This window comes from Solea solea, chromosome 1, assembly GCF_958295425.1.
Source record: "Solea solea chromosome 1, fSolSol10.1, whole genome shotgun sequence".
NCBI classification, from domain to species: Eukaryota; Metazoa; Chordata; class Actinopteri; order Pleuronectiformes; family Soleidae; genus Solea; species Solea solea.
This window is the reverse complement of record NC_081134.1, coordinates 5,912,842-5,934,429: the sequence shown is the minus strand read 5'-3', so window position 1 is coordinate 5,934,429 and position 21,588 is coordinate 5,912,842. Positions and strand designations below refer to the sequence as shown.

The following is a 21,588-nucleotide window of genomic DNA, read 5'->3' as shown; positions in this document are numbered from 1 at the left end:
TGGTAAAGCAGACATCAGTCAAGAGAATCCACAAGCTGATATCACTATTCTGAATGGAGTTGCTGAGAAGGTTGAAGAATCACACAAGATGCAAAGTGTCACTGAAACCGTCAAATCTACTCAGGATCAAAAGCCGTCTGATAAACCAGCTATAATTCCAAGAAGCTCAGCCAGTGGCTCACAAGATCCAAGTGCACTGGACATTTCTGCAGCTCCAAAGCCTGACATAGAGGCCTGTTGTGAAAGCAATAAAGATCAGTTAAAAACGACCAGCTTCGTCAATGTGCCGGAACATGATGATATTCAGAAGAAACCAGTTGTGGTAGTAGATTCTCTGAAGGGCTCTGCTAAACACACTGAAAAGACCAAGGCCAAATCTGGCTCCTTGTCCAAAGGAAAGAGTCCTTTATCAAAGCTCTTCACATCAGGTGGGAGTGACAAAACGAACAAAGCTGAACCAAAAGATGCCAAGAAAGCAGATGTCAAACCTAGTGGCGGACTTTTTGGAAGACTGTTTCAGTCGTCCTCAGAGAAGACCGAGGATAAGACGAAATCAGACACAAAGGGTGAGAGACAGGAAAAAACACATGCCGATAAGAAAAGGTCAGAGGTGGCAAAGGAAGCCATAACAGAGGAAATGCAAAAGGAAGATGACGTGCCTCAGGTCCCACCTCTGGAACTAGAGAAATCCACTTCTGCTGAGCCCAGCATTCTTGAGAGTAGCAACGATATGGATATGAGCAAATCCACAGAGACATCCAACCTGAACACGACTTCAACAGGCGAAACAGGTGATGATTGTGCAAACCCAATAAAGGATCAAGAGTCTGATTTACAGAGCTGTGAGACTGAAGTACTGACTGCTACTGATCCTGGACCAGCTGAGTCTGAAGATCCTCCTGAGCCAGTGAACCAAACATCTGTGGAGCCGGACACTTTCTTACCAGCAGAGAAAAGTGGTGGTGAAGTTTTGAGTGACCAACTTATGGCTTCTGTCTCTGCTGACCCGCCGTTCCATCAGATCCGTGGTGACAACATTGTTCCAAATCCAAACGAATTGTTTGAAACGCCAGAGGATAAAGGGGCAATCCTCGTGCAAGGAGCATTTACTGATCACAACCACGAGCCTTATCAAGATCCCTGCGATCTTTTTGGTCCAGTTTTCGGGAACACACCAGGCGATATGTTTTCCTCTTCTGTGAGTGAATCTGCAGGTGTTTCTTCTGAAGGCGTCAGCCTGTTTGACTCATCAGTGGAGAGTGAGGTGATGCTCAGTGTGACAGATGAGCCGACAGTCCCTGACCCAGCGCTTACGACCCAAGACATGAGTCGTGCGTGCGATCCTTTCATGACAGACAACAACACAAGTGACCTTGACATATTCAGTGTCAACGACGTGCTGTTCGCTCAGCCTCCTACTCTTAATGTGTCTGATCAGGGAGGAGCTGAAGCCTCCCAAACACAAACATCGGCCTTTTCCAATGACATATTTGGACTTGATGTCATTTCAAACAACGCAGATGCGTTTCCAGCCGCTTCTAATTCACTGCAGGACGCACTGGGGTCAGACATGTTCTTCACCGGTGCTCCTTCAGGCCACCACACTGATCTGTTTGGCGAGGACATTTTCACATCAGGACAAAGTCCTCTGCCGTCTGTGTCCATGGCAAGCAATGCAGATTCATTTATGGACAATCTTATGGCGTCTGACAGCAAGACTGCTGAGCAGTCAACAGGAAACCATGTCACAAACAGTAGCTGGATGGACGATCTGCTTGGGTGATATGACGATAAATGAATTATGTTAATCCTATTGTTTAAAATGCACTTTTTAAGGATACAATAAATCACCTGACAGTTAATTAGTTTAAATCAGGGGTCTGCAACCTGTGGCTCTAGAGCTCTAGTAGTTAATGTTTTAGGCGATAAATACAAGTGTTTTAATATTTTATGCGTCACATACAATGTCTACGTCAAAACAACACTTAAATGCAGTAATGTGTACATTAATTCATTTGCCACAAACAATGGGAGGATTAGGTATGCATAATTTAGTGTTTTGTTTTTTTCCTCCACTTTATAAGAGGTTAGGGTATAAACAGCAATGAAGTGTCAACAGTTATCTGCATGAAAACCTTTATACATGTTATTATCTTCATTTTATGGGGGAAAGGTTTTGCGGCTCCACATTAACTTTATTTTGGTTTATTTTATTTTCATCCTTAAGGTTGCAGACCCCTGGTTTAAAAACCAACTAACGTGCAGACAGCTGTGCAAAATCAATTCTATGTGAACATTTTTTAATAACTGTGCATGTTAAAGTTATATTTCAAGTTAAAAATCTGAACGTTTTGATTGTGAAATGCACTCGTACATATAATTAAAAGAAGCACTTGCTAACATTTCATTACATAGGAAAGGTTTAAAAAGGTTTAATCTTTTGTGCATCGCAATAATCAAGTAGAAATGTGAAATGTGACAAAATACCTGATTAAAGAAGTACAGAAAGTGACAGAGTTTATGTATTTCCAGGAGCAAACATTCAGACTTGTCATTGTTAAACTGAAATAAAACACACATACTTTAATATTAGAGAGGAAACCTGTGAGATTCACCAGACTAAAGAATTACCTCTGGGTTTTTAATGATAATAATAATAACCTAAACATGAGGCAGCATGTATATGCACAACAGTTCTGTTGTAAACAAAGTGCTTCAACAACATCAGAAAATAAATATGCTGATATGACAGCTTTTTTTGTGTATTGATCGATTCATCAATCTGTAATAAAGTATAGAAGTTTGAAATTGACTATGCATCATGATTTGTGGTTGTGCAGTTTGACACTAAAATGTTTTTTTTTAACATATCTGCAAAGTGAGTGGCATAATCTGCCTAATCCCAGCTCAAGGTGGAGATAAAAGATGGAGGCTGTTTAATCAGCAACGGCACATTGTGTTTTAGACTGAACCGTCTTGGGAAGACAAACTTAACCCAGAACACAAATAGCAAATTATAACTTGACGTTTTTTCCAAACACTGATGAGTAAAAGGAGACAAATTCTAGTTTTAGGGGATGCAAATAATGAATAGCACCTAATATTTTGTGTCTTGTGTGTTTCCTTTAAAGACTACACATAATACAATATCATAAAAGTAAGGTTGTCCTGATACAGTGAAGATTTGTGGTAAACTGAGTTAATCTCCTTTTGTCATCTTCTTATAGGCAAGCCAGACGCCACAGTATACATTCTCTCAGCATTTCATTTAAATTGTACATGTAAAAACACACGGATATCAACGTTTGAACACAATGTAGCGCTCAACAAATGGAAGTAAACTATCTAGAATTAGGTGGCTTCTATGCCGTTGTTTTCAGCCGTGTTGAAAACTCGTCCACTCTGCTTGGTGGCATCACTCCTGAAATGAAAAGGAACACAGCAATTTCATGGTTTCATTTCAGTAATTGCTTCCAACCGCCTCTATTTTTTGGCAATACCGTTTCCATTTAAAAATGCATCAAAGGTGAGGTTTACTCTTGTTTCCGTGTTACTAAATAACGTTTAATCAAAAGAATATATTTCATACGATGGACAACAAAGCTTTTTTATCTATTTTAGAACATGCTATTTGCTTCTTTCATCATCTTGCTCAGAGTCTAGTGTTGTACTCTTCAAATAAATGAGGGTTATTGGCCTGAATCGAAGAATCCTGCTTTGCTTACCTGTTGTTCTCAAGAAAATCCTCTGAATCGGGAAGGTCTTTGTCCCGGGTTTCAGGGAGAAGAATAACGAGAGCTCCACTGACGATTAAAAGGCTGCTGAAGACAACGATGGGTATGAACTGGTGGAATATGGACAACATATTAAGCAGCGCAGACAGTGGCCCCGCTAATCTGAGAAACGTGTTGACCAAGCCGAAGGCAGCTTGCCTGAAATAGTAGAAGATAGTTCTTATTTTTTAAATGCATACAGGGTTAGGGTTAGTGTATACAATATCAATCTTTATATAATGTGAACACGTAAATAAATGACTTGTTTTACCTGACAGAAGTGGGGAACAGCTCCTGCGCGTAGACCATGTTTACTGAAATACCCCAGCTGAGGAAGAATCTCCCCATGGTTACAATTGCTGTGATAACAGCAGCATTGTCTGGAATAAAGTTCAATATATTAATCGACTCACACATTTGTTCTCATGTACTGAAAGTGAAGGGCAACAAAATCACCTTGGGGGAAAACCACTGTGGACATGCACAGGATTCCTCCTGCCAGGGCGGTTAATGCCTGAGATGTTTTTCTCCCTCCCCGCTCCAGAAACCAGAGACACAGGCAATGTGCTGGAATATCAAAGATCCCAAACAGGGAATGCACCAGGAAGATGCTGACGCCAAACTTGCCCACATTCAGATTGATGGAAAATATGCTTAGATTCAGGGAAAAACTTCAACCGCAAACACAATGAAAGTGTTATAAATAATAATAATAACAACAACAATAATAATAATACTGCTAAATGTTATTCAACTTACCTAACAAAGGACACAATTAAAAGATATTTCATCAAGATTTTTGAGGTAAAAATCATTTTGATTCCTCCATTGTGAACTTTTTTTCTCTCACTGACCTGAATGACAGATAAATTATTATCAAACAGATGACTGGAGTATTCAGTGTGGTTGCTCTCTCAGACATCTCCATACCTGATACCAGATTGCTGTTATTTATACGGCCTATTTTTTAAGAATTTACCAATGAATGGGTCGTAATTCCTGCATACGACGCATTGTTTCATTATGTTGGAGGACAGTCTCCCTCCTCCTCCTCACTAATCCTCTACATCTGTACTCTCTCTCTCTCTCTCGTGTTCTTACATCTTCTCTACATACTCTGTTCACCTGTCAGTACATTTCTATCTCTGTCCTTCATCACTCAAACCTGCTACGTCTCTGTTGACAAGAGCATTATGTTTTAGCTCACACCCATGCATACAAACACCAGACATTCCCATCAGTATTTTATATTCACTGTAATATGAAAAACTAAGTGCACCAACAGTGTCACTGTGTACATGTTAAGTGCAGACTCATACATCCTTAAATCCACTGTCCCTAAATAATCCGACTTGCCAAGAGCAGTAGATCCTCTGGGACACTCCTTTTATTGACTTTTGCAACTCTTCGTATAATTTCATTCGCTTCCTCAAATCTTCCTTTTTCCAGCAACCATCTTGCAGATTCAGGAATCCACCTTTAAAAGAAAATAACATAAATGCCAAACCAAGATATTGTGAACTTATCAGTGTTTAAATCAGGACCGCAACACACAGCCAGGTTAATCGCACATTCATCAAGGTCAAGTGAAGTGATATTGAATAAGTGAATATAATCACTTTAAAATAATAATAAAATAAAAAGTTTGGTTGTAGCCTTCAAATCAGCCTTTTATATGTACTTTATATGTAACTTTTTCAAGGCCTTGGGTGTCTTCGACAGAGTAGGCTCACGACCTGTCGTGGTTTCTACTGCGGAGGCTTCCTCGTTCTTTTTATCAAGTCACGTTCAAGTCTCTGACAAAATTCTGTTTGACTTTGCCGGCAAAACTTTGGGGTTCCTTCTGTTTTTGAAGATGCTTGTTGAATGTACAAGCACGCCCGCAATTCTCATATTCTTTGTGCAAAAGCAGCAACAGTCGTTGGGCTCCATGAGCATAACATTTGTTGGCTTACAGGAATCTCTCCATCAAACTTTGCCACAACACACCATACGCGGAACATTTGCTCATGGACTCTTTTCCAGTCGCTCTGTCAACTGTTGCTCTGATTGGTTGTAGCGCTACCCCGTTGCGTGCGGAGGGAATTTGAAAGACAAGCGTTTATCCCCCCCCCCCCTCGGATTGAGCCCTGCCAATTGTGTGTCCCAAGACCAAACATCTTGATGTTGCCACCTACCATATGTACACAAACACGACGGCTTGCATTCCTGTCAAGATGTACTGAACAACCCTCCAGTCGCGTACAAAGTAAATCAGCACAACAACGGCAATCTGTCCAACAGATGAAGACAGCTGACATATGCAGGTGGCTAAGGACCTCCGACCTCCGATCCACTCAGTAGCTGTAGAATGCAAACACCAAAATCACAGCAGGGAACAGGAGAATTCCTTAAAAACTGAAGAGAGAAAATATTAAAAAAAAGATACCTAATAACACTGAGTTCATTCTCAATCCTGCAAATGAGATACCGAGCATGAACTCTGCCACGAGGTACGTGGAATAATTTGGAGACAAAGCCATGACTAAGACAAATATCAGCATGAGTACCGCTGGTAGCTGGGTGGATCTCCTGCGGCCGTACCTAAAGTTTACACGGTGGAAGAAAGATAGAGAGTTAGGTCATATTTTGCCAATTGAATTCAATTTGTATGGCGCCGAATCACAACATACATTATCTCAAGGCACTGTACATAGACAGCATTATAGAGAGCAGAGAAAACCCAACAATTCACACAATGAGCAAGCACTAGGCATCAGTGGAGACAAAGAAACTCCCTTTTAACAGGAAGAAATCTCAGACACAACCAGACTCAAAGATGTGCGGATTGGGGTGAAAGGATAAATGGGGGGTGGAGGAGAGGTGGGGGACAGAAAGGACAAGAGGGATGTGAGGGAGAGACAGAAGCGAGAGACCAGGAGCAGATATACAACAACTGTATCAAGTTATAAGTTTAGACAGGACAGTTCTGAGTCTGTGATGACGTGATTATAGAACTACAATGTCATAATACAGGCAGTCGCAGCAGAGTGTCCTTAAATATCACTTTGCAGGTCACTTACGATTGAGCTAATGGTCCAAAGATGAACGCACCGACAGCTGAACCAGCCATGAAAACTGTTTGCACAAATCCAGGCATCAGTGACATGTCACACACAAAGTCAAACTGAATAAAGAAAAAAAGAAAACGACGCTCAGAAGAAGGCAGTCAGCACAGACGACAGAAGAAAACTCACTATTGTACTTCACTTACATCAGTGACTATCGTCGCCTTATACTGTGTGTTATAGTAAACCCAGCCATTCAAGCAACCAGTGGTTTCATTGAGTCTGTGCTGCCTGATAACACTAATGTTCCAGTCCACAGGGACAAACATACGACACTGGCTGAATGTTCCATTCTCCTCCCTGGGCAGGGTCAGGTCCAGCTGCTCATCAGCGGTCAGGTTAGAATCAGCTGCGAGGATCCAGTCTGTGTTACAGTGTCGGTCTGGATCGGACTGGAAAAAAACTAAATGACTGAATAAAGTTGAAAATAAGAAAAATTGGAAGGAAAATCCAAAAAGGAGCATCTTCTGAAAGAAACCAAAGTCTCCAATGGTGGAGAGGATTTCTTCAGTCACTGACATTTTCACCGTGAATGAGAACAGACTCTGTCATGGTTCTTTTTTTAAACTCAGAATCCTACGTGAATTCATGTGTAACCACTAGATTAACGAGGAATAAGTAAATGTGTAAACATCACATCATTTAATCCTTTTGAATATGTCATTAAATGTGTCATATTGAGTATTAGAATTCACATGAACGGTGTTAAGATGTAATGAAAGGGCCTTTCCGCACGTTCTCCCCATGTGTGCGTTGCTTTTCTCCGGGTTCCTTTCACAGTCTAAAAACATGTACATTTGGGGATTAGACAAATGAAACACTTTAAATTAACTGTAGGTGTGAGAGAGAGTGGATGGTTGTTTGTCTCTGTGTCCCTGTGGCGTACTGGTGACCTGTCCAGTTGTACCCCACCTTTCGCCCTATGTCAGCTGGGATTGGCACCAGTGTCCCCACGACCCTCATGTGGAGGATAAAGCAGTAGATTAATGAATTCATGTTCCTGAAATATCACATTGGTAATTGCGTTTGGAGGGTTAAAATATCAATTAAAGGCTAACGATGAGGTTTGACACTGCTTAAAAAAAGTGTGGGAACGTCTACGTATTTGACATTTTGTTATGACATGGGATTTTTTTGTGTAGCTCTGTCTTGTTTATCTATTATTTTAGTTAATTAAAAAAAATAAAGTTCCTTAACACTCGGGCTTCCTGTTGATTTGCTCACTGTAAAAATCCTGTGATGTTCTAATGTCATAGCGTGCAAACTCTGGGCAAACCCTTTGTGTTTTATGTATAATATGTACATTTTAAATAAAGGTTGGATTGCAAACAACTTAATTTCATAGATCACTTTATTCAGCTACTAAAAATCATTTTTGCATGTGTTGTCATTTCCAGCAATTTGAATAAACCATCAAGGAATCTCTCGTTTTTTCCCCCCCACAAATGTCAAAAATACTCCACATGAAATGAGGCATTTGTGGACGCACACATTTGATAATTAAGCTTTTTTTTTTTTTTAAATATATATGATGATCTTTTTAAAAAGAACATTTCAGAAAGAAAAAATGTACTTGCCAATCATCTGATTAAATTAACCATGAAGTGCTACCACGAGAGGAAGAATGATGGTTTCCTGCTGGAGGGGAAAGAAATGTCAAAAATATAATAAGTGAATTTGAATTCAAAGGCATTAACGATCAATTGTTGATCACCAATTTCTCACACACACACACACACACACACACACACATTGAGAGCTAAGTGAATCCTGTGCCGTCTGTCGTGTTATAATGAGAAATGTGTTCCGACATCAAAGCACAGCCCGTGTGATTACAAACCCCGTGTGCTTCTGAAAAATGATGCAAGATAACATAATTGATAAGGCGCCAAATCAAACGGTGCGCGACGCGTGAAGCTCTACCAAAAGGCCAACAGTGGGAAACACTACTTAACAGAGTAAAACATTAATCTCAGGACATTTTGCCTTCATCCGTATTTACAAGGTAAATGTTCTTTTCTATTGGACATGAACATTCACACAGCCAAGTCATCCGCGGCACAACACACACACACACCTGTTGGTGTTACAGTGCATGGAGTTGCCATCAAACATACATTTACAAATCCTTTTACAGCTGTACCTGAACGGGGAGCTGTGGCACCGCCTGTTTGTACACGATATGAAACAAACCAGACAGCTACACAGGGAGTGACAAGAGTCATTCGTTGTTTTGTTTTTACAAAGCAAAAGAGACGGCGAAAACAAGTGAAAGTGAAAATGATAAGAGGAATCTTGTGGAATCCAGACATGCAGTCACTTTTTAATCTCTTCTCTGGAGAATGGTGCAGCCCCTCATGACAGTGATAGTGCTTCAGTGGTGTTTAAAATGCTCCTTAACTGATGCAACTCATGCAAGTTTACCTAAAGCCGATATTTGCAGGCATCTGATCAACGGTAAATGTTATAGGATCAAAGTGTTTTGAACATCTACATTGTATGGATTTTTATTATGAATTTCAATGCGTTCCTGTCAGAGAACCACACTGCTGGTGTGAAGACTTCTTATTCAGGAAGGATTTTCATGACATATCTGAACCGACTATGGAAGCGAACGCTGTCTCAGTATCTTCTGCAAAGTCTAGTTGTAGATAGTGGCAAAGCTTTAGCACTGCAGTGCTTTGAGCTACTTAGCCTTTAGCCGGCAAGTTCACCATGTTTTAATCACCTCAGTAACTGGCACTTGGCAGCGAAGTTCAAGTGAAAGAGCTTGGGACAGTTTGACCGTCAGAATCAAATGTCATTACTAATCTATGTGATAGTTACTTCCGTGGTGACCACTGCTATGACACTATCAATATTGAACTGTATCACAGGAGGAGGAGGCTTGGATCTCAAAAGACAAACATCTCCAAACCTTGACCTTCACACCTGCTTGACTAAATGCCACTATTTTCAATTTTAATTTTAATTTAATTTAATTTTTGGTGGAGCATTTTCAGGTTTTTTCAGCATGTACAGCACCAGAAGTTCATTAACAGCTTAGCCCGTAGCAAAATCAGTCACAGGCTAAACATTCAGGAGTCTCCGCAGCTACTTGGTCAATAACTGTAACAAGTTAAACTACCTCTGTCTCACAGACATATAATCTTTCAACAGCAGTGTTCGTTCACCGCAGGAATTTTTGAGCATTATTATTGAATTATTAAGATAATTAACACTAATGTGCCACTAAAGATTATCACTCAACTTGTGAGTAACAGAAGCAGGAAATGAAGATGCAAAAGACAAACATTGCTAATCAATTATCAGGCCATAACATTTATAAAGATATATTGACTTATTTCTATATGGACCACAACAGTTTTATGGAACACTTATTTCTGAAAATGCCAATAAAACCTTAGCGCAGACTTTTAAAAAAGGTTCCAGTTCAGTTGATTCACTCCTGTTGAACTTCTGAGGTACAAGCATCAAGTGTGGTTTTACTCAACCTAAGAGGGAATAGGCTGCATCTCATGGTCACATGGTCACATGGTGAAAGAATAGAAATTGCATAGAGTAATAATATTAGCCGTTACAGCCGACTTAAACAAAACCACTGCACACTGATATGCTGTCGAGGAGAACTGTACTACTTTTTGTTGTTGTTTTTTCTACTAGAGGCAAACAAAAAAATACACCAAATACTCACACACAGATTTCATTCCTCACTAATCACGCTGATTAAATCTATAGTTTGCCTAACTCGGGCTGAATTTACTCCGTTCAATTTGAGGGTAGTGTTAAGTGCCATAGACAGTAAGTGAGTGAGTGAGTTATGTGGCACAGTTGTTTTGGGGGGGGTGGGGGGGGGCTTCTCTTCCAGTACCGGCACGAGATGTTTGGATGGTGCTTTTGTATGAAGAGGAAGAAAGCAAAGAAAGAAGAAGAAAGTAGGAGTTCATATAGTGGATTGCATCTGTTCTCCCATTTTCTGTTTAAGCGCACTGTAAACATTTCAAGTGTGATTCCTGTGATGAACTGAGCCTCTTCTTACTGTGGTCCTCATGCTTCCTGCTGCAGTGGCTCACTCCTGCCGGCTTCATGTCTCATCATCATTATCATCATCATCATCATCATCATCATCATCATTACCATCATCATCGTCCTCTACCTCATCTCTTTGGCAGTAGTGGTTTCTTGGAATTGACTACAATGCAGCTGTGCAACACCATTTGTTTTTGTCTCTTGTTGCTGCATCACTTAACTGATGCTGAGCTGAGCAAATCCAATGAGTTTAACATCATCTGGAATTTCAGACTCCTCCAGAACAGACGCCTGGATGACAGACAGCCACAGGAAAAACAAAAACAAAACAAAAATAGAGAATTAAAAAAACATTAAAACGTAAAAAATGATAGTTTAAAGACCTTCTGTATGTCTGTGTACTCACCAGTTTAAAGGTTACATTTTTGTTACTATGAGGATCATCAACAATCTTCTGCAAGTTGGCAGCAACTAGACAAACGATAAAAGGGACGAGAAGAAAACATCAGATAAATCAAGGACATGGAGCAAAAATCAATTTTCATGGTAGTAAAATGTTTTAAATGAAAATAATAAAAGCTTCCTCCTGCTGATTTCAATGGATAATCATGCATACATTTAAACAATATTAGGGCCCTGTGACCTTAAAGTCCTTTATTGCTTCTATATGCACAATTAAACTGGCTGTATTTAGATCATATGCAGTATGCAATTCACTTGCATAGACCAAAAACTTGAAACTTCACCTAAAAAGTTAATAATCAAAACAAGCCGTCTGATTTCTCAGCTGCTTAAATCTGAGTATTTTCTGGTTTCTTTGCTACATATAACAAATAAATAATTAAATACACTTTTGGGTTATGAAAAAAAAACAAGACATTTCAAAACATAATTTCTTCCATTTCTGACATTTTATGGGTCAAACAACTAATCAATTAATCAAGAAAATTATAGTTATAATATCATTTTGAAAGATGAATGAATTAACGCCACTTTAGTGAACTGACTGAAACACTTGTTTATATCTCAAACTCACCAACGACTAAGTCCCTTCCATCCACCAGACCGGCAGACACCAACTCCTGCGACACGCCATCAGCAGAGTCTAAAAGGAGATTTGCAGATGAAAATCAAACACACACAAACAAATAAAGACATGAGTCTTAAATTGCACTATGACTCCTACCTCTGCCAGGCATGAACTCAAATCGGATGTCGTTGAGTTCCTTCTTGCAGTTCCTAAGTCTCAGGACAAGGCTGATGGGAATGCTGGCATTTGCTGCAGCTTGATCCTGTGACAATAAAAGGCATTACACACTGTTGAACTTGTGGTTTTCATGAACATATTTGCCAGAGCTTAACAAAGCCCTCTCCATATTTGTTTTCACCTGAGCGGCGGGAGCATGTGACGGGGCGGCGATTTGCACGGGAGCCTGTGGCGGAGCGTCCTCCCGGGTTTGCCCTGCTGCTGCAAGGCCGTCACGTGTGGCTGCAGCAGGTGGCTGCAGGTGAGATGTGGAGCCCTCTGCTGGTGGGAAAAGCTAAGAGACAGGAGTTTGCAAAACAATCCGTGAGTGTTGACAGTTTTAGGTGAATGAATGACAATAGACAAAACAAAAAAAAAAAGGGACACACATAAGACATTCATGCAGATTGTGCTGTCAAGGCATCTCGACAAATTAAGATTTTCAGGTCATGTCCACTACAAATGGACTCACCTCCATATTCTGGGACCCGTCCTTCACTCTGGGTGACTGCAGAATGGACATGACAGATTGACAGGATTACAAACATGCAATTCTCCTTTTATCCCCCAAAAGTATGGACTGATGGAGTATTATAAGATTGAAGAAATTTGACACAAGATACAGCAGGTGACATTACATAGTTAACAGAGAGTAAAATCCCACACCCAAACATGAATGGAGTGTGAACACACACACACACACACACACACACACACACACACACACACACACACAAAGAACAATTATTTGAACAGTTAAACTCGGCAGGCGGTTCAGGCCAGCTGACTGTTCTATCCTTTAGGATTGAGGTGTGACTCAGTCATTTATTTTAAAGCAACACTGTGTTCCATTTTTAACTGGCTTTATTTCAGCATTATTTGCTAGTTCTAATTGTGGAGCGTCACAGACTATAGGTAATACACTATTCAGTGTTCCTACTACTCACCAAACTTGAATAGTGTAAGGACACTTGCGTTACATTTGGGGATTTTCCGATACTAAAGCAATAAACCGTGTGTTGTAGTTTAATCCAACTATGTCTAAAAATGACGAGAAATGATTCTGACTTAGTTTACTGTACCAATTTAAAAACAGGGAGCTTAACAAGTTGTAAATATGACACTGAACTGCCATATATGGGCTGTTTTATAGCTGCAAAGCATTATGGGAAACGCAGTCCTTCAATACACAACCACTAAATATAAAAAAGATGAAATGTACTTTATGTAGTTCATTAACTTATGAATATCTTTATAAAATAAACAATCTCAGCTTTCAGTAAGTAAACGGTGCTTGTTTTTGCATCACTTTCTTAACGGTTACTTGGATCTTTTAGTTGAACTGCTGCTGACAATGAGAGAGGAGGCCTCAGCAAAAGCAAAGACAAACAGCACCATCTGCTGGTAGAAATGATACTTTGAAAACTAAACAGTTCAGTGGCCTGTTACATTTAATCAACGCAGAGTCTCACCCGCAGAGCAGCCACAGCAGCTTTGCCCTCCTCACTCTCCTCGTCCAGCTCATCATCGCTCCACTCCCAACCGCCGTCCTCGGTCTTGTGCAGGCGGCCACTTGAGCCGGGCACACGTCGCACCTGAACAATGCATTAAAGGACACATAAAAAACTGAGAGACAATAATTATATTATCTATCATTGGATCATGGATCATTTGGACAATCTCAGCTACATCGGGCGATAGGCGGGGTACACCCTGGAGAGTTCGCCAGTCCATCGCAGGGCCACACACAGATAGAGACAAACAACCATTCACTCTCACACTCACTCCTATGGTCAATTTAGAGTGTTCAATTAACCTATCCCCACATTGCATGTTTTTGGACTGTGGGAGGAAGCCGGAGAACCCGGAGAGAACCCACGCACACATGGGGAGAACATGCAAACTCCATGCAGAAAGGCCCTTGTTCCAACCGGGGCTCGAACCCGGGTCTTCTCGCTGCAAGGCAAGAGTGCTAACCACTACACCACCGTGTGGCCCCCACTGCACAGTACCCCAGAAAAGCACACACATACTACTGTATACAACATACTACTGTATATTCAAAATGCTTCATGAAGGGCACACCTTTCTTGATCGCTCTGTTATTGTTGGCCCCTTCTGTAGAAGACGCTCCTGTAAGTACTCGCTGTTCTGTGACAGAAAGACAAAGGTTTCTTTTTTTTTTTAAATGCACAAGTCTTTGCGGTTCTTTTTTTTTTTTCCAACTCTGGTGCAGGGCTCACCTTGGCTTTTGTAAAGAATTTGTGCTTCAGCAGCTCTGCAGCAGTTGGCCTAAATAGGAGAGAGACACAAGGCTCCTTGTTATATTCATTAAACAACTGAGGAATCTGATGCAAAGCATAACAAGCACAAATTACATCTGGCATCAGGTCTTTTTTAAAGGGGTCAAGCGACTGACGGACCTCTTTTCTGGATCTTTCTGTAAACACATGGAGAGCATCTTCCTGAAGGACTTTCCGTACTTCTTCACCATTTCTTTGTCGGTGATGCCTGTCTCCAGACAGGGTGGGTCATTTTGCAAAGTCAACATCAGCACCTGCAGATAAGCAAAGGTCAGCTTCAGTCACTGAACAGACAGAAAATTAAAACAAATGAAAAGGTAGCAGCTCAGAGTTCTTTTCCTTTCCTTTATCTCTTTATAATAAGAGCAGAAACGACAGTTACCTTCATAGGTGGGTATTTGTGATATGGTGCGGCCCCCGTGGCAAGTTCGATGGCAGTTATGCCAAAACTCCAGATGTCTGCTTTGAAGTCATAGCCACGAACCTGGGGAATAAAAACAGAAGCAAGTGAACAAAGTTCATGAGTTTTCACTTCATATCCAAGTTATGAAAAAAGAAGGAAACTGTCGGTAAACTGAGGGAGAGAAAAAAAAACTGAATCCACTAAACAAGACTGGTACCTGCTCCATGACCTCTGGAGCCATCCAACACGGTGTCCCCACAAATGTCTTTCGAACCTTGTTCCTCGTCATGTCTCCTCCCGCAGCTAGAAAAGCACTCACACCAAAGTCTGTGGTGCGTGTGACATGAAAAAGGAAAAATTGGTTACATTCATTTTCAACAATTTGGACAAACCACTTTTGTGGTGCGCAGTTTGTTCATTTGTCCAGTGTACCCACTATAACCACTGTAGTATAATACACAGCAGTGGATATAGAGAAAACAATGTAGAGATGTTGACGACTCCTATGCAATAACACACTCTGAGAACATTTTTTTTTTTTTTACAACCTAATTCACAGCCTCTGCTCCCGCTCACTGCCACCAATGTCCCACTGTACAGGAGAATGCCAAGAGCAGCCAAGAGTCTTGATGGGAGGTGATCGCTTTCCCCCATAATATGTCTCCCTCCTCCACTGCATCTGCATCTGCTGTTAGTCGCTCAACTCTCACTCTGCCTCTTTGTCTTAGCCACAGGAGTATCAACTCTCCTATCATATGTGCATCAACTTTCTTTCATATTTGGCATCCATTTGAGACAATTAACATTGTTTTGTCAGGGCGTGTGTAAGTGTGGGTGCGCGTGCATCATCAGTGACTTGTGGTCATATTAGGCCTCCAGCTTGGCAAGATTTTATTTACTTTTTTAACCGGATGTCCTTTTCTGACACAGCAACACACAAGAGGTGTTCTTCTTTGTGGCCTTGATTTCACCAATATGTTGCTCTCCCTGTTGTTCAATGTTTTGCAGCCTTAACAAGTTAAAAAAAAGATGCACTTACCTGCAATTTGTACGGAGCCATCATCACCAAGAAGAATATTTCCAGCCTTTAGGTCCCTGGGGATGAAGACAACATTGTCATTTATTTTCTTAATATTCAGGTTACAGTTATAGTAAAGAAACCAGAAAATGTTTAAGAGGCTGATATCAGAGAGCATTTTATTTTTACAAAAAAAAAAAAAAAACACACACACACAATGGACTTTTCACTGCAGGTGTAATCCACTGTAATCAAGTACGATTAATCAAGTACTTGTTTGGTACATAGACTAGGCCAGAATGTCAGAAAATGTTGATAAAACCACATAATTGATTATCAAAATTGTTGACGATTAATTAAGTAATCAGTTAATTGTTACAGCCCTAATCCACTGTCCACACCATGAGGGCCAACATATTGGCCATTGCACCCAGATGCTAATTTGTCATCAGATGATGGCCGATGGGCACCAAGACTCTCTCTCCATCCCTTTCTTGATTAGGACTAAGTGAATTAGCTCCAGCATCTGACCTAAAACAACAACTGCTCCGTCTACTGAAATACTGTCTGACATGGTAACTGTAAAAAAAATACACATTTCATTGTCTATTAAAAAAAAACCAAATAAACCACCACCATTAATTCAGTGTTCATGAGACTTTGATGTAAAAACCATCCTCCTCCATTATTCATCCTCAGTGTATGAAATATTAAAGGAGTGAAGTGTAGTTCAAACTGCACAGTCGCACACACAGGGACAAAGTGGCAACTGCGAGCACAGTGATAACCAGTTCATCACAGCCGTGTAACACCAAAAGCAACTCACCGATGAATCTGCCCATTTTTATGAAGGTACTCTAACCCCTCCAAGACTTCTTTGAGGATGGAGGCGATACTGGCTTCATCCAACACTCCACTCTTGTGCTCGCCACAAGAGATATTGTGTTTGATGATGTCCAACACAGAGCCTGAGAAGAAGAAGAGGCAGAGACTTGTCATAAAACCTGCCGAAAGAGGGAATCTACGGGTAACAAGCACAATGGGTATTAAGATTACAGTGTTTTAAGGAGTTTATAGTGTAACTGACTGGACACCAACAGCAGCACCTGATGTTTACAGACCAATAATGCTGCATGTGAACCAACAATTTACCAGCTAAATAAACTAGAACTGTTTGCATTCTGGGATCAATCTTATGTTGTTTTTTGTTTGTTGATCTTCTAGAAGTGGATCCTGGAGAGTTTTGAGAAAAAAAACATGTTGGGGCTAGACAGACAAAAACCTCAGAGATGGAGATAGTTACTTTTATGCTCAGATTTTTTCATTACCACGAGGTTGCCAGCCAACCAGCAGAGACGTGAGTAAGTTACTGCATTAAGAAATAGTCTGGCACATACAGTACATGGATTAAAATAACAAGATGTAATGTGTTAATTAGTGAGGTGCAAGACAAAGGAGGCTTCATTAAGGCATAGACAGGCTAACACTTTATCCCTTTCATCTAACACAGAAAAAGTAAGTCAGTAAGCCAAAACAAATTGTATAAACAAACACAAAAAATAACATTATAAGCAACATTTAATGGCTAATTGAATAGTGTTAAATAATAACATAATGGTTTAATAATGGGGTGTAATATCTAAATTTTAGTGTTTGAATTCAAAACATCTACACTGGCACAGTTGGCAAACACGTTATGTGGGAAAGTTCCCTTAGAATTAATAACATGCCCAGCCCGACAGCCATTGCTGATTTATAAAAACATGTTTCAACATGAGCATACTTGAGATTAAAGAAGAATGGTAAGTCAGAGAAAGTCGTTAAAGTCAAGGTGCAGATAAAAATTAGCAAAGAACGAATCAAGTCAGGGACATGTGTATTTTGTTATAACAGAACTTACCACCACTGAGGAGCTTCATCACCAGCCACAGTTCATCCTTCACCACAAAGGAAGTATAGTAAGACACAATGTTCGGATGGTGGCACTGGCTCATTGCCTGGATCTCTTTCTACAATAAAAGGTCATACAAGGATATCATTTTTTCAAGCTGAACATTTATCAAAATGTTAAAATGAAATAACCAATTCTCTGCTACTTCATATCACTAATAGTCAACACCTCCATGTCAAAATGAAAAGCCCAGCCAGGGACAGGGGTTGTAAATTGCTATGTACTCTATGTGCAGTACATCAGATGCACTTTATGTCCAGTATGTCTCACTGCATTGTCCCTGATTAATAAAGATTCATTGAATTTCAGTCTAAATCAGGAGTACATTCAGTGCAGCACGTTCTGCAAGGAATTGCCCTCGGAATCTTGTGCAAGCCAGTCTGTAATTTTCTTTGGTGAGCCAGAGATCTTGGAATTTGTATATCCAAGGCATTGTTTTGTTCTCCCTGATTAATGTTACTCACTCACTGTTCTGCATGGAATCTCACGTCCATGTCAGAGAGACGGTGTCCACAACATCTCTACTAAATACGAATGAACTTTTGTTCCGTGAAGGCCTAGACTACGTACATCAAGTAACGTAGCGCACATGAAACAGTAGTACTTTCAATGACCCAAGTCTATTAAGGGCAAAAATAGACTTTTAGAGTTTTCTAAATCTTTCAAGGGCCCTGAAATTTGTTTTTCAAATTCACAAACAAGGAGCTGTGGGAACCCTGAATCTGTGTTTCCTTTTAACACAAGTCTTGTGCCAAAGTAGTAGCTGTCCTATCTAACCTTTGATCTATCAAAACCCACGCACTTCCTGCACACACGAAGAACATCTGGACTGCAGATGCAGATAAATGCTCTGCTATGATATCTTACCAGAAGTTCATCCATGCTAGTCTGACACTTTTCCAGGTTGATGCGTTTGATGGCCACCTTCTCCTTTCTGGGCTTGCAATACGCTGCCTGGACAACTGCAGTGGCTCCACTCCCTGAGGAAAACAGCATTAAAGATGTGAGAAGTTAAAGCAACGCAATGTAGGACTTCCACCTTCAAATAATGTCATTGGGATCATTTTGACAATGCATAAACTTACAACAATGACATCCCTCCATTAGCACTGTACATCCCAATCATCTAATCCTCTGTTTATGTTCATAAGTCAAGTTATTCAAACAATGTCTATACAAAACGCAAGCTAGGCAAACTATAGCACTATCGTTCTTTTTTTCGGGGTAATTTTCATTTCTAATATCTTCAAAAGTTTAATCATACTTGTATAAAATGCTATAACATAGGCTAATGTACCTGATCAGAGGATATATAATTGTACATTAGAAGTCCTAACTCAGAGTTCATCTGTATTGTTGGCTTGTCAACAAATGCTTGTATGACTGCAACATATTTTGACAGTTGTAACAAGAACTCCTACATTGTGTTACATTGGTCCGCTGACTTTTAGAGACTTCACCTGTACTTTTCTGTACTATGCGAGTAAGTGAAACATTTGCTCCAACTATGGTAATTAACAGTACAAAATATTACACTACTGTGATTTAATCACAGTAGTGTAATATGTTGTAGCCTCAATCCACATTTAACTGTTTGATGGAAGATTGAAGTTAGATGTGACATCACACCAACTTGTTCAAAGATCAGAAAAACTCTTCTTCAAGGTTCTTACTAAAGCTAAACAATGCATCTAAAATTAACCATTATTATGTCATGCATAATCTATACATTAAAAAAGATACAGTAGATACATATTTCAAAGACTACTTCAACAGTAGACTACAAAGATGGTACTATTTTGATCATCGATTCAGTGTTGTTGTTTTTTTTAATAACACAAGCTTCATAAATGTGAATATGTTCTGGTTTCTTTGCTCCATGTAATAAAGAAATCATAAAAACTGAATAATTTTGGTTTGTGGACAAAACAATACATTCGAGAATATCATTTACAAGTTTGGGAAACCAGATCGACATTTTCTGACATTATACGGACCGAACAATACTCGATTAATGGAGAAAACCGAAAGATTAATCGACTATAAAAAAATAACCGTTATTTGCATCCCTACTTCATTGACTAGTGCGAATAGTTCACTTGCCGCATCACACCTTCATGAAAAGATCACCACCCACCCGACAACTGATGAGGAGTATTCAAGCACTGTAAGCTAACTTGCGTTAACGAGCCGTTTAGCTTGATGGTAACTTTTGAGAAACATGTCTCCTTTTAACTCGCCAACTAACGAGAGACTCAGTCGGAACGTTAGTGACTCAGTCGGAGCGTTAGTCCCCAACGGGATGACTAACCCTCAGCCATCTCCATACATGCAGTCCTAACTGTGGTAGCCGACGCCGCCGTAAAGACAGGCTAAGGTGCTAACTTTAGCAAGCTAAGCTACTCACCTATCACCTCATTGAGTTCGTAGTCATCCTTGTCGATTGTCCAGGATTGAGAGGACTGGTCATCTGCCATGATGTCACTGTTTGGACGCTGTAAACAAAACTTCTGAATAAGACACTGAGCTGAATAGAAATGATATATGTGTTTACTCCATTCGGTTCCGGAGATGCTAGCTATCGCTTCTCCTCTATACCAACTCCTTCCTTCCTTCCTTCCGCCCCTCTGTCAACACAACTTGACGCGCGACTGACGCACCGATTTACGTACGAACCTCAGGAGGCGGAGGAACGAATATGCCACCATCTTGAGTGTGGCAAAGGCGAAAAACAGTGCTAAATATCTTTACAATTCATGGACAAAATACGAAAAGTCGGAAGCATAAAATTACTGATAGATATCATACAATGTTTTCCAGTTTATCTGAAATATTTTAGCCTTTTACTCTTCAACAACAACAACAGCCTGATATCTGAGATTAAAGTCAGAATTCTGAGATTAAAGTCAGAATTTGGCATTATCGGAGATAAAAGTCAGAATTCAGGGATTAAAGTCAAAATTCCACTTGTTATCTCAGAATTCTGGCTTCTTTTTTTATTGTGGCCCTAATCATTTTCTGTAGAGTATAGACAGTGTTTCTACAAACATGTTTTTATGTAAACACCAGTGCACTCTTGTCTTCCAGCCATAACCACTGGGTTTGAACCTGGCATCGTTTATGCCACAACAATGTCTTGTGATATGAGGATGATAAAGGAAAGTCCCAAAACTATGGATGGTATGCGAGGAAACAGAGAAACATGTTAGTACTTGTTCTTCAGGCACTGGCACCATGCAAACACATGCACTGTATCAACATGAGAAATCACTGACCGTTTTCATTTACAGTGTTCTGAATTCAAGAGTGGTCATTTCCATGGATGATGAAAGACACTTTGGTTTTTTATAGCCCAGTTACAGATCCTGTAAACTTTTTCTGGACTGATGGATGATTTCTAAATGTTTTTCTCCTAAATGAAAACAAATGCGCTTCCATAAAATGTGCAGCAAAGATGAATACATGTATTGTCTGTAGGAATAATTAAAGTTAAATGACAGTCTTTTGTACATTTAAATGGTAAACTTCATCTTGTATTCTCAAACATGCATCCATGTTGATATAAATGACATTTAAAGAACACATTGCTCCTATTTTCCATGCCTGTTTCCCTGAACCTCGTGTATTTTGGATGTGGTTGATGACCCCTGCCCTGAAGCTCATCCCCTCATGCTGCACTAAAGCTCTCTCATCCTGATGCTGACAGTGCGCCAAGGGTAAGCCAGGCCTGAAAGGGAAGTGCTGAGAGCCACAGGAGC

At 40.1% G+C, this 21,588-nt stretch overlaps 2 protein-coding genes across 3 annotated transcripts; both read right to left on the bottom strand.

Annotated features, from left to right (window-relative positions):
• Positions 1-2,448: 2,448 nt before the first annotated feature.
• slc22a13a (solute carrier family 22 member 13a) lies at positions 2,449-7,939 on the bottom strand. Its single transcript, XM_058631124.1, has 10 exons — positions 7,027-7,939; positions 6,836-6,939; positions 6,202-6,356; positions 5,951-6,116; positions 5,130-5,250; positions 4,533-4,627; positions 4,230-4,444; positions 4,045-4,153; positions 3,726-3,932; positions 2,449-3,421 (listed from the first exon to the last, which is right to left on the bottom strand). The coding sequence occupies exons 1-10, from the start codon at positions 7,399-7,401 to the stop codon at positions 3,352-3,354; spliced, it is 1,617 nt and encodes a 538-aa protein (XP_058487107.1). The 5' UTR covers positions 7,402-7,939; the 3' UTR covers positions 2,449-3,351.
• Positions 7,940-10,723: 2,784 nt separating this feature from the next.
• LOC131456757 (serine/threonine-protein kinase OSR1-like) lies at positions 10,724-20,661 on the bottom strand. 2 transcript variants are annotated; one of them, XM_058625375.1, is made up of 17 exons: positions 20,238-20,659; positions 18,698-18,810; positions 17,780-17,888; positions 16,706-16,847; positions 15,901-15,956; positions 15,079-15,188; positions 14,841-14,942; positions 14,579-14,712; positions 14,399-14,447; positions 14,241-14,306; positions 13,628-13,750; positions 12,628-12,663; positions 12,298-12,450; positions 12,096-12,201; positions 11,946-12,014; positions 11,316-11,380; positions 10,724-11,200 (listed from the first exon to the last, which is right to left on the bottom strand). In XM_058625375.1, the coding sequence occupies exons 1-17, from the start codon at positions 20,305-20,307 to the stop codon at positions 11,126-11,128; spliced, it is 1,578 nt and encodes a 525-aa protein (XP_058481358.1). In that variant the 5' UTR covers positions 20,308-20,659; the 3' UTR covers positions 10,724-11,125. The 2 variants fall into 2 exon arrangements, with proteins under 2 accessions (XP_058481358.1, XP_058481367.1); XM_058625384.1 differs by lacking the exon at positions 12,628-12,663 and having other exon boundaries at positions 20,238-20,661.
• Positions 20,662-21,588: the final 927 nt, after the last annotated feature.

Bases quoted from the DNA above. Each gene is read 5' to 3' on its own strand.
- LOC131456757 (XM_058625375.1), bottom strand. From the start codon at position 20,307: ATGGCAGATGACCAGTCCTCTCAATCCTGGACAATCGACAAGGATGAC. The intron at 17,889-18,697 runs GTAAGATATCAT...CTTTTATTGTAG, and splicing joins CTAGCATGGATGAACTTCTG to AAAGAGATCCAGGCAATGAG. The intron at 13,751-14,240 runs GTGTGCCCTTCA...TGCATTGTTCAG, and splicing joins TAACAGAGCGATCAAGAAAG to GTGCGACGTGTGCCCGGCTC.
- slc22a13a (XM_058631124.1), bottom strand. From the start codon at position 7,401: ATGTCAGTGACTGAAGAAATCCTCTCCACCATTGGAGACTTTGGTTTC. The intron at 6,117-6,201 runs GTATCTTTTTTT...TGCATTCTACAG, and splicing joins AATGAACTCAGTGTTATTAG to CTACTGAGTGGATCGGAGGT. The intron at 4,445-4,532 runs GTAAGTTGAATA...TTGCGGTTGAAG, and splicing joins TTAATTGTGTCCTTTGTTAG to TTTTTCCCTGAATCTAAGCA.